General features: G+C 42.8%; 1 protein-coding gene across 1 annotated transcript in view; it reads left to right on the top strand.

Moving 5' to 3' along the window:
- pcbp4 (poly(rC) binding protein 4) overlaps positions 1 to 5,996 on the top strand; it is a gene marked incomplete at its 3' end in the record, with an annotated part of 92,312 nt that extends 86,316 nt beyond the window's left edge. The window contains 3 exon segments of the mRNA XM_079186651.1: positions 2,094 to 2,263; positions 5,593 to 5,674; positions 5,676 to 5,996. Coding sequence (XP_079042777.1) covers positions 2,094 to 2,263; positions 5,593 to 5,674; positions 5,676 to 5,996 — 573 coding nt within the window.
- Positions 5,997 to 20,339: the final 14,343 nt, after the last annotated feature.

Here is a 20,339-nt window from a genome sequence, read left to right as displayed (position 1 = left end):
GGAGGAGGAGGAGGAGGAGGAGGAGACGGCGTCCTGAGAGAACCTCGTAGAGAGTTAAAGCTCAAGCTTGTTCTCTCACTTTTTCGTTCTAAATAAACATTTCCAGTAAATTAGTTTGAGAAGGCTTTTCAATCACTCCAACATCCACCACAGCCCTCTTTATATTATATATATATAATTAACCAAAACCCGACCGATGGAAAGCTTTAATGGAGCTTCACTCCATTAAGAGGACGTTCTACGTTCCACTCGATGCAGAACGACAAACGAAATGATGCAATAGAATCAGTAAGAGACACGTAAAAACTAAACGACTTTAAAGATGCAAAAACAACAAAAATACCACAAGGAGGAGCTAAATGTATATGTCTCATTATATCTATATCTCATATTATATTATTTATATTCTAATTATATTTATTTACGTATATAAATATACGTAAATCGACCTAAAATCACTCAAAAGAGACGCAAGACGATCACAGAATTATAAAAAAGATGAAATGTCGGTAACTTCAGTATCAGCATCTTTTAATCAATTGGATTTCACTCAAATGGTCTCAAAGCGTCATTATAGCCACCACACACACACACACACACACACACACACACACACACACACACACCCACACACACACACACACTCACACACACACACACACACACCAGCTCTGCACCCGAGCTCGTTGGTCGGGTGACTCGTATGAAAGGAATGTTTGTGGTGCAGAGAGGAAAAAGTAAAGATTATAAAAGGCTGAGAGCAGCAGGGAGGCAGAGAGAAGGTCTGAGCCAGATGAGGATAAAAGAGAGAGAGACTGATGTCAGTGTTTGCAACTCAAAAAGAAATTTCATTTTTTAAAGCCGAGTAGAAGGAGGCCGTGACTCAGCAGGTCCAGCTCCTCCTGTCCCCGCGTCACGGTGCCCTTGAGCAACACAATGAAACCCCAGACTGCAGGCAACCGTGTGTGTGTGTGTGTGTGTGTGTGTGTGTGTGTGTGTGTGTGTGTGTGTGTGTGTGTGTGTGTGTGTGTTCATATTTAGTGTTTTTTGTCATGATCACAAAATAATCGTATCGACAGAGCAAAGCTTCGTTTTCCTGAAGTTTTGCCGAAAATCATGTAAAACGTGTTCCGACTGCTTGTTTTGATTCATGAAAACAAGTTTGAATATTAAAATAAAGAAATGACTTCACTGTAATCTCAACAAAACATTATTAATAATAATAATAATAAAGCAGCCAGTGGAGAGAGAATTAGCGTGTTTGGCCTCTCAGTAAAGAAAAGAAAAGGTGACGAGACGTGTTAACGGTCCGAGCTGACAGCGAGATCAGTCCGTCTGTTGTTGGCGAGTATAGAAGCGATGAGTCAGAGGTCAGAGGTCAGAGGTCACCACCTGTTGCTGCTCCGGAGTCTTTGACTGATAACGAGAAGAATAGATGAAAACAAGGCCGGTGGTTCAGGAATCCTTCATTCAGTCGTTCACCATCCATGAACACAAGTAGAAACACAAAGAAACTGCGAATGTTGACAAAATCAAATCAGTTTTGTTTTAAATTAGAAGAAATTATAGAATACTCTCCTGTGAATATTGCACGTCCAGGGCTTTTATTGTGAAAGGTAAGAAACGAAGGAAGTGGAGATATCGTCTCTGCAGATCCTTCTCCTCATTATTTGACTCGTTCAAACTGTACATTTGGGAAACCTGCTTTTATTATTTTGTGCAACACACATTAAAGCGTTTGTACCCAAAGGTCAATTTAAAAAGAATGTAATAGATTTTAACTTTGTTCTGTTGTTGTTTGCTTCTTTCCTGAACCATGAGAATCACATTTCTGTGTTTTAGTTTAACGTCTCAACAGCTATTGCACTGATTGTGATGACGTGAGGCTCAGGATGCATTAAAATAACTTCAGTCTTTCTCTCACGTTTCATCTCAAATGTTCATTTCTCCAACACTTTGGTTTAAACACAAAAAAAGAGCGACAAACAAAAGACATCTGGAGAAGCACAGACAGACTGTTAAAGCTGCAACGTTTATTCAGAATCCAGAACGCTGCAGTGAGTAATCATCCCCCCTCCCCCCCCCCCCTGCAGCTGATTGGCTCAATCATCGGTCGCCAGGGCACCAAGATAAACGAGATCCGGCAGGTGTCGGGGGCTCAGATCAAGATCGGCAGCCAGATCGACAGCACCAGCGACCGTCACGTCACCATCACCGGCACGCCGATCGCCATCAACCTGGCCCAGTACCTGATCACCTCGTGGTAAGCATCCAAAAGCAGCTGCTGTGTCATGCGACCTAACGACGCTCTTTCACTAACTCCAGCTCCTCGTCCTCCTCAGTAGGTGTGTTTAATGAGACGGCGTTTAGATCACAGATGAAAAGAAGCTGTCGAGCTCTCTTCGCCCCCCAAAGATCATTACCTTCAATCATTTCATGCGGTGAATCGGTGAAACACGGGACGACTTCAAAGCCGCACAAGCTTTCAGAGTGTCGGAGTCCGTTGCTGCTTCAGTGCAATGCTTCACCTGAAGCCAACAGTTTGATGTTGTTGCTTTTCACTGAGTTATTAATAAGCCGGAGAACCAAATCGTCTTAACGTCGGGTCATACAAAGAGCTCAAATGTGATATTTTGTTATAAATGAAATGACCCAACAGACACGGAGTCATGTAGCCTGCAGTGGAAACGTTCATTGCATTGACAGAAAGGAATCGACAACAATGTCGATAATCGCTTTTTGTTTTTATTGTTTTTCATGTTAAAAACATTCAAGCTTTTTATTTTGATCATTTGTCATTTTTCGTGATTATTCTTTCGTTACTTTTTAATAACTTTTTTGCGAATATGTTTGGATGAAATGTATTTGGTTAATAGAGCAGCTTTTGCTGTCAACAGTGAGGTCGGATGTGTCGGCTTTAATTCTTTTATAAGCTCCTGCAGAACAGAACCGTCCGTTCAGTGCAGGTGAATGGCAGCAGAGAGAATTTAAACTTTTAGTTCTGTTCAGCGGAGCGACATCTTCTTGTTTTACATCTGCGGGATGCATCACACGAGAACAATGAGAACACCTCGGTTCTCCTTCACCGTCTCATCTAAGCTCTCGATATGACGGACACGGGCCGCCATGAATATGCAAATTCATGATTGGACTCTGAGTGAAATTGATATTTCACTGAGCACTCTGCCACAGAGCCGGGGGGGGGGGGGGGCCTCATTCAGTCTGAAATGTCGGGTCACAGAAGGTGAGACCGGCGCTGAAGTATCAACCAGAGATTCTCTCTTTTCCATTACAGTTTGTCTTCTGTTCCTGCAGTCAGTCAACAGACAGATACGACTTCCTGTCAGAGTTTATTCCACCGGCTGACCTCAGAACAGCAGCGACATGAACAATAGCAACTGAATGAAATGACTCTTTAGATGGTCGACATGTAGTCGACTCATGAGTAGAAAAGAAATGTTTTCAGGTACTTTACATGAGTATTTTTGCTTATACTTCCATGCAGAGGGAAATATGACATGTTAAGACATTACTATAAAACAATATGCATTATTAAAGATTAAACTGGGAGTTTTCAGGCCTTTTCGGCAGGTTTCCTCCAAAGTCAAGTGAAAGTCTAAGATCATACTTGACAAAACCGTATAAGATAAGAAAGTATTACATATTTAAAAACATCAAAATAAGACTCATTCATGAAGTGGTTATTCATGTCCGTCGTCTTCACTGTGGGACATGCTGGTGAAATATGCTGCTGGTGATTTGCGTTGTAATGCATTTACATTTAAATCATGAAACACTACAACATCTACCAGTTCAGAGATTCTGTCGGGACAAATTATTTATTTCCAAACCTTTTAAATTCAATGTTTTTAAAGATTTCGGTATTAAAGCCATAAACCTCACTGACAATAAAACAAAGTGATGAGTAGATCTCCAGCACCGTGAATAAAATGATGAACTTCTCCTCCTGTAAATATACCGTGGACCGTTATTCACGGAAGAAAAGAAGAGATCTCTGCTCTGATTGGTTGTTCCTCGTCACATGACACGCGTGAGCGCTGCGGCACTATTTTATCTCACGGCTCTGGAATGAAGGCACTTAGGAACGCTTGCACACCTTTAACGTCTACACTGACGACGAAGGATTTGAGTGCGCAAAAAAAAACAACTGACATGAACGTGTTGTAGGTTCATCTGGACCGTGTTGCACATGTTTACTGTGTTTACTCATTTAGTTGTGGAGGGATAACTTAAATACTTTGTCTTGGTAGTTCTAGAGTTAGACTGTGTAAATGTGGACGTTACTTCTGCTGTTAGATGAGCTTTGATTGGGTTCAAGAAGATACAGAACATATCTAAATTGAAGGGTTCGTGGGTGAGGTATAGAATCTGCTTCATGCTGCTTAGCTTGGAATGGAGCTGCACCAGTTCTCTCGTCTGTAGAAAAGGTTTTTGTTTCTTCTTCTCTCCTTCTGGAGCGTCGGTCTCGCTATCTTTTAAACGCAGGTGTGTGAACATGAACGTCACCCGGTGAGCTGCATTCATACGCTTTACAGAAGGAGACATCTGCTGAACTGTTCCTCTGCTGCTTCACGCAATATCCTAAAAGCGTAACATGTTGGCTGTTGTTCCGTTCTGCAAAACCACAAATGTGTTTAATGTCGGACGTATTTGCACAAAGTTCAAAGAGCGACGTGCAGAGCGACTCATGTCATATTTCGACGGTTAGTTTTCTGCGAGTCAAACAAACAAACGTTGAACCAGACGTCTGATCGGGTCCTGTGTGAAGAGCAGAAGATTCATTATTTGATTGTTTGAATTAAAAACTGTTCGGCCTCACTTGCATATTCTATTATATATTATAATTATTTATATTGTTTTGTTTAATGTTCCTTTTTATGTGATATTAGATGCAAGAAAGAAAGTAGCATTTAACAACAAGATCAAACTCAATGTTGTCGTTAGCGTTAGCATCCTCTGCTGTTGATGTCGGTTAATCTGCTTAGAATGTGAGAACCCCAGTTTATTAACGACGACCGTGTTCCACAGAGAACGTGGAGAAATGAGAGTTAGCTCACAGACGCTAACCTTGACGTGGAGCTGGACTTCAGCTCTCTAAAAGAGATTTTGTGTTTGTGCTTCTTCTTCCTGTTTTTTGAATCATCTCTGACAAAGCTTCCATCCTAATAAATCTACACTGGTTGTGTTTCCTCCTCCCTAAGCCCCCTCCCAAGCCATCACCCCAACTTATACAGCACACCCCCCATCCGTACGGCGAACTCCCCTACAATAATCTGTTGCAACCTCCAGCAAAACACACCTGTCTTATGATTTGAGTTTTGTCAAATTTCCTTTATTTCATTTTTTTTTACTCTCCAAAATATCCTGTTTGTTTGTTTTTATTTTTTTCGTTTAGGTTTTGTTTTTTACTCGTCTTTTTTTTAACATGTCTTTTATTTAACCCCTCTAACCCTTCTCCATCCAAAACCCCCCCTCCCCCTTACCCCTGTCCTCCCCCTCCCTCCACCCTCCTTCCCTTCCCTCCACCTCCTTCCCTCCCTCCCTCCCCCCCCCATCCCTCCCCTCCTCCAGTTTAGAGACCGCCAAATCCACCGCCCAGTCCTCCTCCATGCCGTCTCCCGTTGACCTGACCATGAGCTTCACCCAGCCCGCCCCCCCCCGCCTCCTCGTCCTCCTCCTCCCCCCTGGCAGCGATGGGCGCCATGCCCCACGCTCAAATGCTGGGCGGCCCCTACGCCCTCCCCCTCTCCAGCCTCCTGGGAATGAAATCATTCCCTTACCTGGCACTCTCCACCCCTCCCACCTCAGCAGCGGCGGCGGCTGCCATGTTGCCGGGCTCCATGCAGACGGCGGCGGGCGTCCCGGTCCAGGCGCACGCGGCGGCGGCAGCGGCCCTGGCGTCCTACACGGCCAAGATCTCATCCTCAGCCAACGGGATGAAGAAGCCGGAGAGACAGAAGTTTGCGCCGTACTAATGTAGGAGAAGTTTGCATCACTGAGGTAGCTTCTGGGAACGAGGCTGGTTCTTTAGATGGAAGGGCACTTTTATTTTTCTTCTTCTACACTCTTTACTTGTTACTCTCTCACTTCTCTTTCTCCCTCTGCCTCTTCGGCTCTTATTTCTTCTTGACCGCTCAACAATGTCAAAGTGGGATAATTGGAACGTGTGTGACTTTATGACATGTGCAGCAACCGACGAGGTTTCTCCGTTGGTTGGAGTCGTGACCGTCACGGGTTGGTCGCGGTCAGCCCGGCTTGGCTTGGCCCAGAGCCCACGAAGAGAAACCTTAAGAAAGAGCCACTAAAATGCTGGTTGTAATTTCATAGTGCTGCTTCAGTCACAAACTTGCAGAAAGAAGTAGTCACTTCCTCTGCAAAACTCATACAAACTGCCATATTTAACTCCAAACCTGCTGCCACGCTCTGTTAACCGGCTAAGAGCAGCCAGACACCCGGTTGCAGAGGCTCATGGGTAATCAGAAATGCAATGAGCGAAGGTTGTCACAATTTCATGCTGCTATCCGTCTAAGCTCCACATGGGGAAAATAAATTAAAGAACAAATGGAAGATAAAGAAATAATGCCCTCCATCCTGCTTTCTTGACCTTTTTCTACGAGACACAAACAACACGTTTGTGTCAGCGGGTTTTTCTTCGAGTGGATAAAAACAAAGTTTCGTGAGCGCTTAAAGAAATCCTCAAAGTCGGGTCGCTCATGATCCTGCCAGAGCTGATTATTTGGCAGCATTTGTGGGATGTTTGTGACTTTGTGTGCAAAAGTAGACAATCCTGTACAGAGAGCGATGGATCGCTCCATCCGGCTGCTGTGATGCTTTATTGTTGCGTTGCTTATGCGCCAAAGCTGCATGTTTCATGTGCAGATGTTCACTGGTTTAATAAACCGCTCAGGGTCGCTGACTCCTCTCTACCCAACCCACCCACCCCCCTTTTGTAGATAAGTGGTCCTCAACACAGCCACAGTTCAGAAAGTCTACTCACGCGTCACAATCTGCATCAGCTAATGCCTCCTTCGCGTTACAGAAAATCTTGGGGAAATGGTTTTAACCAACCGATGTGTGTCTTTACGTCTCTCTGTGCAGTTCGTAGGTACTATTTGTTGACCGGTTAGCTTAGTTTAGGATATGAAGGAGATCTACAGTGAAGAACACCTTCACGTTTTCTCCAGATGTCTGAGCTCCTCACATCTATAGACACAATAGACTGAACCCGGACACCCTACGTTGGTGTCTCTGATCTCATTCTCTCGGTCTCCACCATAAAGCTCACGGCCAGAGGAGACGGTCAGAATGTGGACGGACTGGTAGATCTCAGCTCCCTCTTCACCACGTTGCCAGTCGACACGTTGTAGACATTTGACTTCGTCCAATCGCAAACTGAACCCAGATGCTCTACAGAAATGGAAGACGAATTAAATTGTAGCGCGTGTCCTCTCTGGATGAGGACGTCTCGTATTAAATAACACCACAAAGTGCACACAGAGACATGAAACAGCATCAGAGTCGTATTCAGCAGAACATCCAAACTGTCCCAGCAGGTCTTGAGTGTCGCATCGTCCTTTTTCCAATAATCCCACTTTGTCGATTTGGTTGTGAGTTTTTATTCTCGTGCGACTGTTCCCGGGGTTTTCGGTGGGTGTTCGTAGCTACTGTATGATGATGCTGATGTTAAAGGTTATTTGGGCCACAAAGCCTGTTAAAGCCATAGAGACTATTGAGCGTCCTTTCCTGTCTCCTCCTCTCCTTTTTGTCCCCTTACTCCTTATTCTATTGTATACTCTCATATTTATTGACTAATATGAAATATTCCCTCAGAGAGTTTATATCACTGGTCACTAACACTGAGCTGAACCACTTCGGCTTTTGTATACAATGATGTCTTCGTGTATATGACGACTTCCTTTCTGCTTCCTGTCTGTTTTCTTTATTTTTAGTATTTGTTGTAAAGAGTTTTTTAAAACATACAACAGAATTTAAAACGTTAACGTCTGTAACTGTGTTTGTTCACAATTGTTTAAATTATTTTGTAACTTATTAAGAGGAGTATTACGTTTAGAGTTTTAGAAAAACAAAAGATCTTTTGTTTCCCAACATGGCTGCAGGTAAAGACTTAGCACCACTGTCCCGTTGATGCTAATAACCAGATGTTTCTGTTAGATAGAAGAGTAGTGTTTTCACTCGAGAGCTCAAACTGGACATTTTACCACAAACTCACGATCTAACTGAGGACGTGTGTTCGTGAATGTTTTGACGCTGCTTCTCAACTTTCAGCATCCACAGAACTAGAATAAAGTAGAACTACCACGTCATGTAGAGGGTGATGTCTAGAAAACAAGACCGTAGATCATTTATATCTAATCGTAAACCGATTCAAACGGGCAATAATGCTGAATTGTGTTGCTTTGGCCGGCAATTTACTGAAAACACATCACGTTTTATTCATTTATAAAGAGAAATAACTTCAACATGTGAGTTTTGAAAGCCAGACACGTCAGTATCTTGTATAGCGATCATTATTCTGATCAATAACGCCGTCAGGTATATCAGGGACCGCACTGTGACGCCAGACAGCCCAAACACACTTTAAGGGACAATCCATCTCTCACTCATGATGGGATGGATGGACCCAACATGTGGTGGTGTTTCAGTGCACTAACGCATCAGAACCACCTGAGTATAGATGTGAAACTGATAGAAAAATGTTAAAACTTTGTTCATTCAATGTATTCAATTCAAGTAGTGATCGACGACAACCATTCACACAACATGCAACTAAATGATCAGAACGCAGAGACCCGTGGAAGTTATTTGATATCAGAAGCGATAGTTCTTGATGCTAAAAAAAATATACTTTTCTTTTTTTACAAAAGTATGTGGTGAGCCGTATCGATGTTGATATTAATCAGGTTATAATGAGACCAATCCCTACTTCTAGGTTCTCATAGCTCTTCACATCCGCTACATTTAAAGAACTGAAGCTTCATTACTCATCAAATATCAATATCGTCCATCAGTCACAAAGTCAAGAACAAATTTGAGGTACTTGTACTTTACTTGAATATTTCCATTTTATGCTTCTTTTATTATTCTAGTCTGCTGCATGTTGTACTTTTTACTTTTCAGATTTTATATTTAGAACTATCAGACAAGTTTATAAAATACGATGCATCGTTGACGATATGCCATGAAGTCTGTTGTTAGCAGCTGAACTTCTCACACGTTTCATTCAAGCAACAGTTTGAGGCCAAAAAAAAGGTCAAATTATACAATATTCCTCCACCTCAGACGACCACACCGGTCATTTGTTCCTCTTCTACGATCCACAGGAGCTTTTCATGAAGAACAAAACATCCTCGTTCCTAAACATAACCTTCGTAGTTTTAAACAGGTGGTTAACGATGTGAAATAGCTAGTTTGGTAAAGTTTCGGGAACAAAACTACTAAAGATCAAGGTTTGGGTAAAAATAAGTGCATTTCTTACGTAACTTAAGTTACTTACAGGAGTGCGTCACGTAAGTTTAGTAAAAATAAGTGAAATAAGTTACTTTTGGTTTCACACGAGACAGGAACAGCGGTCTGCTGGGTGAAAGTCTAGTTTGTTTAAGCACCAGTATACCCCCCCAGTTTTTCAGACTTTAGTTTTAAACTGTAGAAGAGCATTGATCCTTCTCGTCCCTCCTGCTGTGTCACGGTGACGCTACATCAGGATCGGGGTTTATTCTATTTATTGTAGTTCTGTGGCAGAGTCCCTCCTCTGTGTGTGAAAGTGTACCAGCAACGCTCTTTTGTTTTTATTCTATTTATTTTTGATTCCAACTAAACTGATGCTCAGCTCGGTTTTCTGTCCTTGTCAGAGTGTCAGAGACTAACGCTGCATGTTTGCTTGGCCTCACACACACACACACACACACACACATGTAAATACACACAAAGATGACCTTGATGATTAGATTAGTTTAACGCACACTTACAGATACAACCAACTGACTTGTACACACACACACACACACACAGGCCTCGGTCATTGCACTGACTCCCTCTTCACTGACAGCGTGAAGTAACAGCAATACTAAACAGAGCCGGATGATTAGCGACACACAAACATACGAGTGCGTGTGTGTTCAACTTTAACAAATACATTTAACTCGATGGGTTGTTGATGCATAGAGTTCTCTGCTCCTTTTTGTTGTTGTTTTAAAAAAAATAATGCTAATAATGTGCTCACTTATTTTTATAAAGTCAGATTGTTGATGAACTGAACTGTGGACGCCGTGTTTTAATCACGTCACTCATCCGTCCTCTTCACGCTCTCCACTCTTTTTTTAATTTTTCCCATTTCTCTCTTTTTATTTTCGTGTTCGTCGTCCATTTGCATGAGTCCAACTTGAATTAATGTCTATGCAACAAAAAGAAAGAATAAAAAACATCTCGTGTGGCTCAGCTCATGGATCCGTGTGTGCGGTCACATGGAGGCTGCGCTGGTGCTTGTGAAGTGCAGCTGAAATGAAAAGGGCCACGGTGGACTACGGTGGACTACGGGTCTGACTCGCAATGCTTCCGCCCTGATGATCAATTCATCATTACTTTTACAAATAGATAGCACCGAGTCCAATACTTCTATTTACCTGACTGACACAGCTGTCCAACTTGTGTAATCCAATTTAAGCTGCACGATATTAATAATAATTGAATAACTGATGAAATCAAACTCAAATACAAAAAGGTTCTCTTCAACTTTAAAGGTGAACACTGATGTGTTCCCACCAGTCTTGTTTAGTCCAGTTGAACTGAACTCTGGAGCGTTCATCTACTCGGCGCTGGTCCTTTTGGACGCCGGATTTGAACTCTGGCCGGTCTCGGGCCGCGGTCGAAAACCGTGCGAACCAATCGCAGGAAGCGGACCATTTATGTGTGATTTCATTGGTGAGGAAGAAAAATGTGGCTTTTCCTGTTTTGGAACTAGTAGCCTATCAGTGTGTTTGTCGCCATTGAATTTGATGAATAAACTGTTAATCAGACAACAAAGGAGACCTTAATTAGCTAGCTAGCTCGCTCCGCCTCATTCCCCTCCGCTAGGCCGCCGTTTCACAGGAAGGAGAGCAGTCGGTAGCTCGATAGTCTCTTAGCAGCAGGGAGGGTTGGACGGACCGTCTGGACCTTTTCTGTAAACAGTGTAGCCTGAACACGTGGTGGAATTAGCCAGCTAGCTAGCTCACTAGCCAGCTGCTAAATAAGTAACATTTAACAACTTAATGCTTCAGCCTCAGACTCTTGTCACATATTCGAAAAAAAGCATCGCTATCCTCAAATGAGTAACAACTTCGTTCGGCTCATTTTCTGTACGTTAACCAGTGTAGCATGAACGCGTGGTGGAATTAGCCAGCTAGCTAGCTAACAAGCCAGCTACTAAATGAGTGAAATTAAACAACTTTGCTTCATCCACACATCAAACGTGTCGAAGCAACCGTTGAGTCGTGCAGGGAGCCAATTGTATGATCTGCTGCTGACGTTTAATGTAAATTCATCTTAAATATTGATTAAAGGCAAACACTACTGTATCCCAACGTTTTCTCTTCCACTGGCAATACATAATAATCAACCTTTAACTCTTTTTATTTGCATGGATAGAAATCAAGATTTGCAGTGTCCTAAATAGAAATTTCTTCAAAAAACCACTGACTTGTATCAGTAGGAGTATTGGATATCGACATTTTCACAACACAACAGTGTCAGAATCGAGCTTCAAAATCCTACAGCAGCTAAATTTGACCCATAATGTCAAACTAAAATGAATAGCAACATTAAAAAAGACTTTGTGACACTAAACTGAAAAGTGGATTTTAGCAGAAACAAATTCTAACTGTTATTGAGGCAAAATTCACACAATTTATTTCTGTGTCTACAAATACAGAGCTCTAAATTCTGATCATTTACAACAACTTCCCGCTGAAGATGCCAACACAGACTGCACTGAACATATTTTAGAACTTTGTCTTTAATCTTTGAGCCTCGGAGGTGACAGCGAGTCAGGGTCAATGTGTTGCAAGAATCATTTCATTAACAAGACTATCAAACACAAAGAAGGAATTCACTATAAAATGATTCATTCCAAGTTGTACTAGAAATACACATGTAGCTTGAACAGCAAACAGATCAACATATAAAAAACACACGTTCACTCTGAACTACGGTTATGAATGCTGTACTGCACTTGAGAAGTCCATAATATTCTCCACTGAGTATGAAGTACCATCTTTCTGTTTTCATTCTACTTCTCTTTAGCTCTTTGTATATCAGCCTGATGTGTTTGTGATTCTCTGTTTTCTTTCCATTCATGCCATGTTCTACTAAATAAAACCCACACTGAAAATAAGCAGTTGACTTGATTCCTGTTTTATCTCCGCGGTTAGTTTCAGAGCACACACACACAATTTACCAATAAAAACTGTGTTTATCTGCTCCTGCATGCTGCAGACACCTGACTTTAATTATAGTTCCAAATACCTGAGAGCTTGTTTCTTTACTGTGATTGTACGAGATGTCTGCAGCGGCATCCAACATCGCTGTAAACAACATTCCTACGCATTCTCACAACACACACACAGTGTGTCCGCTCTGCTCTTGAGTTGTTTCTGTCGACACGCTTTATGTTCGTACTTTATAATTAGTCTTCTCAAAGCGACATCATGTTTGTGGAGTACGGGGCTTTTCAAATCAATCAGCAAGCAACACTGATAAATTACCAATAAATGCATCGGAACACACTGGTGTGCTGTGATAAAAGACAAAACTATAGAGCAAAGAAAACATGACTTTGTGTTATTGTGCCCTCTGGAGTCAAGTTTAATGATACCTCACAGACTGACATGATGACTGAGCACTGGCTACAGCAACAAAAGCACACACACACATACACACACACACACACACACACACACACACACACACACACACGGTGCACCAGTGATGGAAGAAGTACTGCATTCAGAATCCTGTTTAAGTAAAAGTATTTTCTGCAAAATGTACTTAAAGTGACAAAAATAAAAAAGTATTCTGCAGTAAGTCTCCCGGGATTGATATCTGATCATTTATGTGTAGAATATTATTAATTAGATGTAAAGTTAAAGCAGCATGTTACTGTTGTAGCTGCTTGTTTTAACTACTTTATATACAGTCAGTTTAGTCCAGAGGGTCCTATACTGGTTGCTGTATTAGTGTTGTATTTTTAACTTTTCGTGTGTGTTTTTGTTTGTAAATTTGTAATCTAAAAAGTGAAGCCAAAGCTTCATGTGTTAAAGCTGCATTCTCTCTAATGTCCACCAGGGGGCGACTCCTCTGGTTGTATAGAAGTCTATGAGAAAATGACTCTACTTCTCTCTTGATTTATTACCTCAGTAAACATTGTAAACATGAGTTTATGGTCTCAATCTCTAGTTTGCTAGATGCTTTAGGGCGGGGCTACACAGTGATTGACTGATTTACCAGAGACGTATACGGCGTCTCTATGGTCACTTCCTGTTCACTGGTTGCAAAAAAACCAAGATGGCGACGCCAAAGACGTCAAACTCAAGGCTTCAAAACATCAGTCCACAATCCAGTGAGAGACGTCACAACGACTACGTCCACTTCTTGTGTACGTCTACGTCACCGACGGCTGTTATTTAAAAACCTAAGTGAAGTGAAAGTACGACGTTTAGCGTTCAATGGAAATACTCAAGTAAAGTACGTGTAATCTGTGCAGTACTGATACATGAAAGTCACTGACACATGCTTTCTCTCTCGACATGCACATATAAATATGTGTCTCTATCGCGCACACACACGCACTCACACACACTCACACACACACACACACACTCCATGCTGGCCACGAGCCACCCTCTCTATAAACACTGAGAGCTGCCTGCCTGAGATGAAAGTGGGTCTTAGAATAAGAGCTTAGAGCTCAACAGCTGGTCAAATGTAACACACACACACACACACACACACACACACACACACTACCAGCCAGCAATCCTGGCTATGTGTGTGTCACTGTACTCGTGTGTATACATTTTGTATTGGTGTATATATATGAAGTGTGTCTGCACGTGTCTCAACATGTCAATGTTTGTGTGTGTTAATGTGTGAGCGTGTGTCTGAATTGTGTGTGTGTGTGTGTGTGTGTGTGTGTGTGTGTGTGTGTGTGTGTGTGTGTGTGTGTTTGCCTTGCAGACACAATCCTGACGTTGATCTGTTACTAAATGAGCAGCTCTCTTCTCGTCTCGTCTGCTGCCTCCTCCTCAAAGATCAAAACAAAACACACTTTATCCTCTCGCTCGTCTCAACACGAGTCTCACTGACCAAACAGACGAAGAAGACCTCGTCATGGAGACAGTAGTTACATGGACGGGTCTGTTCTAAACAACCATTAAAGCAGCTCGACCTCTGGAGGTAATTATACAGATGTCACAAGATCACACCGGCAGGAGGAACAGCGGCTCAGATCAGCTCTGCTTAGTCGTGTTGATTATTTATTTATCTGTATATAAAAGTATTGATACAATAATTAGGAGACAATTATACAAAAATACATACAGCGTAACGACGTCAGATCATCAACAATCCAGCCTCCAAGTGGTATAAATATCAAACTATTCACATTTTACAACTTCTACTTCAGCCTCTCCTCCCCTCCCCTCCTCTCTCACCCCTCCCCTCCCCCCCTCTCTCTCCTCCCCTCTCTCCTCTCTCCTCTCTCCTCTCCTCTCTCCTCCTCTCCCCTCCTCTCCCCTCCTCCTCTCTCCTCTCTCTCTCCTCTCCTCTCCTCTCCTCTCCTCTCCTCTCCTCTCCTCCCTCCTCTGTGTTCACTTCCTGTAGTTCAGTCAGAGTGTCTCTGGTTTCTTGTCACATGACTGCTGGTCTCAGATGAATCAATCATGACGTCATAGTTGCACTGAGGAGCTCACAGTTTAATGTTTTTCACATTAGAGCAAACGGTTTATTTGCAGAGAGACTTTAAATGTAGATGAAATATAAAGATGTTCAGCTTCGTTTTAGCTGCTTTTTCTGACAGAAGTCATCATCAAACATGATGTGTTCAAGGACCGTTGGAAAGATGACAATTTGAAGATAACGACTCTGATTAAAATTTCAGTTTTGTCGATCGTTTGATTAAAACCATGTTTACCCGTCGGCGGGTTTTTGAGGTTCAAAGGGTTAAATATGTCTGATCAAACTTAATATCTGATGCTTAAAGAAAATAAACCAGTCTGGTGAACTCTGAACAAGACGTCAGATCAGACTCTGAACATGAATTTGTGTAACGAGAGCCATGCGTTGTGCTTCGTATTGGACTTTTATAAAGTAGTCTATGTAGTAAATTTCAATGTTAGAAGCATCACTGTGTTATTAATTAAGAATCCATCATCTCAGCCTGCGAGAAAACAGAAAACATCTCTAAACGTCTCATCTCCTGCTGGTTTACAGCTTCCTTGTGAATCAGGTCCCAACACGTGAGACTTCCTTTGGTTCCCTCAGAGTCTTTGTTCTCATTTCACAGCTTCCTATTGTCCTTTTTCCTCAAATTCAGTTTCCACCCATTTGATGAAGCTCCATGCTGTTGATTACAGAGCAGCTCCAGAGGAGCATCAGGTCGTTCTTCGCTGGGAGCAGCTGGGATGGAGCGTCACTTCTACACTTAAAAACTACAAATCCGCTGCAGATGAACATCAGCGTGAGCGAGAGAGCAGCGCTGTGATGAGCAGCTGCTTCACACTCTGACCTCACAGCGGACAAAGAACGAGTGTGAGAAGAAGCAGAACGGAGCAGATCGGATTTCTAAGACGCCACAAAGAATCATCACAAACAATATGACGAACAAATTCACTAAATCCGTCTCATCCGGAGTCCAAATGCAGCAAATGTTGAAATATGTGGGAACGACCAGCATACTATAAAGATATAACTATCAATGATCAATAATAAAAAGGAGAAATAAACATGTATGTGGTCCAACATTCATTAGTGCGTAACAGTAGAACAGCAGAGATGGACTGCAGAAAGAGCTGAGTCAGTGTTTTTAAAGAGGGACGAGACGCTGCCGTCTTTAAATCTCTCATTCTCACTTTATAGTTGTTTAGTTTTTAAAGCATTCAAGTTATTTAATGTTTTATATTTCAAGTTATCTAATCACCAACAGCTTCAGTGTCATTTCACAATGATACTGAAATTACAACATGTTGACTAACTAACTAAGCAGCTTAAGGCCACATTCCTTTAATATTTAAAACATAAACAGTTTAACAAACTCAGGAAATCATTCGATACAAATCAACTATGAGACAACGACATCATCAACTTACAAACATGTTACTGTGTCAACAGTGTGGACAAGAAAGTGCTTATTTGGATTATTGTGAGAAAGACAAAGGACATGCTACCTACACACACACACACACACACACACACACACACACACACACAGCTTGTGTCTGAGCTTGAGTGCTGGCCTCACTGACGCTGCTTTGTTCATCCATCCGGCCCTTCTGCCTGTAAATGCAATCCAATCCAATCAACTCTGGGGGCCAGGGACAACACACACACACACACACACACACACACACACACACACACACACACACACACACACACAATACACAGAAACACCACAGTCCCAAAGGGGCAGATGCTCCAGAGGTCTGACAAGGCAATCACAAGACCTTATCCATCAAGAACTGACAGAAGAAGAGAAGAGGAGGGAAGGAGTGAGGAGGGATATGAGAGGTGAGGGTGCGATTGATGGGGGTAGTGGTTGCAATAAAAGAGGAAGAGGAGGAGGAGGAGGAGGAGGAGGAGGAGGAGGAGGAGGAGAAGGCTGGATGAACAGTACACATGGACACTGGTTTAAGAAAAGGAAAAAACAATCATCTTAAAAAAATGTTCCTGTATAAGGTCACAATGGCTGTACACACACACACACACACACACACAGCAAGGTGTGTGTGACATTACTTATATATGTGGCATTTGCTTTGGTATAGAAATGCCAAGTTCTAGACAGAAGGACAGAGGGGGGGGGGGGATCGTCCATCACGTCCTAAAGACGGGAACGAGGAGCAGAGAGCAAGAAGCAGGAATACTGACGGTAACTTGTAGCCGTCTGGACGGTGTGTGGACGGTGTGTGGACGGTGTGTGGACGGTGTGTGGACGGTGTGTGGACGGTGTGCGGACGGTGTGTGGACAGCGTGTGGACGGTCTGTGGACAGTGTGTGGACGTTCGGCTCCACCACTTCTGCTGCAGGCGGAGAACCCTTCACTTCTCCTCTAGCGCCATCCTGAGGGGGACGTTTGTGGTTTTGAGTCCAATTTAACTGAATTTTATTGAGATTTGGTGGAACCGTTTGTAAAAATATAACCCGAAAATTTCAGAATGAAAACAAGAAAACAAATGTAATGCAAATATTATTATATAGTGAAGCAGTGCGGGGCGTCTCATTCTCCAGTTTGGTACTAAATCAATGCAGATGAAGAGTGAGAAATTCTAAATCAAGTCTACATTTAATTTGATCTCGAGAACTTTCTTCAGTGGGTTTCAATGCGACTGTGGACAGACCGTCATGGTCTGAACCTAAACCTTCACTTCTCCTCTAAAGCCAACGATTTGATTGAATTTCTAGAAAATTGGGGGAAAATAAGAAATGTAAATGAATCCACATCTTCATCCACTGATTTAATGCAAATATTAAGAGTTAAACCGTGCGTGTCATCTTATTCTCCAGAGTGGTGCCACTAAATCAATGCAGAAGAAAATGCTGCAAATTCTAAATAAAGAAAGTTTCATTTTGCTTTATGACGGATTTCCTGCACAAACAACGTTCTCTGCTCATCAGCGTTGGTTAATGCTGACGTGGCTAAACGGTGGTTTCACAGTTTAAATGAACTCATTGTTCTGGTCCTTTCACAATGAAAGAAGGTTTGCGACACACAAGCTGGTGGCGTGTGTGTTCTGGTGCAATCAAGAGTTCAAACAGCTGTCCTCAGGTCAGATTGAAGGGTTCATGGGGGGGGGGGGGGGGGGGTCGATTATTAATTCAGGAGGTGGAAACTAGAATGAGTCGTTAGCGGGATAATTAAGCAGCCAAAGACAAAGAGAACTTTAAATGAAGAATCATTGATTAATGCTTCTTCCTGAGGGTCTGAAGAGGAAGAGGAGATAACACATGATAACAGGTGAAGCACTGAGCCGGATTAAGGCCGGTTGGACCAGCAGCAGTTCCTCCTCTAAACCACCATCTGCCAGCATGGAGCCATGGCCTCGGGCTGCAGGTTTAGTACCGCGTGATAAAGGAGTGAGAGGATTCATTACGACCTGGATCACATCGGTCACCAGCTGCAGTCCCAGCAGTCGAGATCGCAGAGCGGTCCAGAGAAAGATTGTCAAGCATGAGGACTTGAGTTTTGCACAATGTTACCTCCTGGTTCTACATAAATGTCAGAAACCAAGTAGAACACTTTAGGAAGTTCTGGAGTCCCGAACAGCGGCACTGCTGGCAACCAGCCAGGATCCAGCAGTGCCCGCGGTGCTGCTCTCAAGCTCCAGCTGGCTCACCGAGCCCAAGTTCCTGTTGCTGCCCACAAAGAGCCGACTCTCCATCTTACCATCTTGTAGACACCAGAACCTGATGCAGAGGATCTCATATTACAGCACGCAGCAGCACAAACCTGGGAACCCAGGTTGGCATCAATGCATCCCGAGGTCTCGTCAGAAGCGAGGGATGGAAATCTTGAGTAACGGTCCATTTGGGATGCTGGACCCTGTCCATGACGGTGACGGAGTCCTTATGGGCCGGTTTATCACTCGACCCTTACAGCAGAGGAGAAACACCCTCTTGTGGTCCCTCTACTCATCAAATACCACGACTAGAGGGTCTTCACAGAGGGAGATATTCGCTCATATGGCATCTGGAGTGTTGGAGCCAAGAGATCCGTTGCAAGATAGCGTGTAATGTTTAGCAAGCTCCGAGGTAAGACGGCCGAGCAGAAGATGTCTGACCTCTCTTCAGATCAGATAAGCACCAACGAATGCGTCGATGTATTTGGCCTGAATAATGAGAGTAAAAGTGGAAAGTAAAGTTCTGCGTTCTCCTCTCAGGAAACCTCCGTCATGAATATGAAATTGCAAAGTAGCGCTCGGGCTGCAAGGGTGAAAATGAATACATGAAGCCATTTATCACAGTCTGCGGAGCATCATTTCTTATTAATGCAACATTGCGTCACTGCATTAAGCTTGTGCAAAGATGTTCTGGTCACTTCATTGGCCTCACGCTGAGGTAATGAGTATATGGGGGCATTCTGTTGGACCGATGACTCTGGGCACCCTGTGAAAGATTGTTTTCAGCGCTCTTAATTGGCAGCGGTAAATTTTATTCATGGTGGGAAATGGCCCGGAAAAGCTGAAACATTTTTTTATGTCTGATATAATGACTCATTATGGAAGCGGGGGGGGGGGTCCTGCTGCCGGCCCGGTGAGTAAGAGTGGACCCTGTTTTTGTATTACTCGTCTCACTCATCTGTACATTCCTCTACTCAACACCACATCGTTTACAGTTTGTAGCACCGCCGGTATATTCCTGGGCCTCATTAGAGCAGATGTGAAGTAGCTGGAGCTGAACATCTGTCCTGTTTGCTCAACATACATCTCAGATGTTCTTCTTTAGAGAAACGGTGTTTATGTTCTCGGTTAATCTTGCCGAACTCACACCACATGTTTCAATCAGGTACAACCAGAACCCTGCAACTCCTACACTCACACTGTAGAGAAGCCAATGAAGTGTATCCGAGTAAGACGCCAACTTATTGAACAATGTTCAGCGAGATAAGCAGCTTTCATTTATACACGTCTACCAGGAACGGAGAGGAAGAAGAAAAGAGGAAAAAAGATGCAGACAGCATGACATTTACTACTGTAACTACTATACATATATATATATATATATATACATATATATATATATATATTGTGATCTCACACACTGCAGTATTGAGCTCATCCCCCATGCCGTCCTGATGTTAGTAATAAATGATTAAAAAGTGTTTTTATCCAACTCACAAAGTCAACATTCTTACAGCTTCTTCCGTCTGGAATCAAGGAGACATTGTTCCTAAAATGCTTAATTTAAATGCAATATTAACCATTCATTCAACAGCTTCCCTCACACCTCCTCCTCCTCTTCCTCCTCCTCCTCTTCCTCTTCCTATCCCGCAGACAGCGGTGACATTTAACCACCATCCATGAACAGCTAAACGTATCTTTCTCGGCTCT

The sequence above is a fragment of the Pholis gunnellus genome (genome assembly GCF_910591455.1).
Source record: "Pholis gunnellus genome assembly, chromosome: 3".
In the NCBI taxonomy this organism is placed as follows: domain Eukaryota; kingdom Metazoa; phylum Chordata; class Actinopteri; order Perciformes; family Pholidae; genus Pholis; species Pholis gunnellus.
This window is presented reverse-complemented; position numbering and strand designations above follow the sequence as displayed.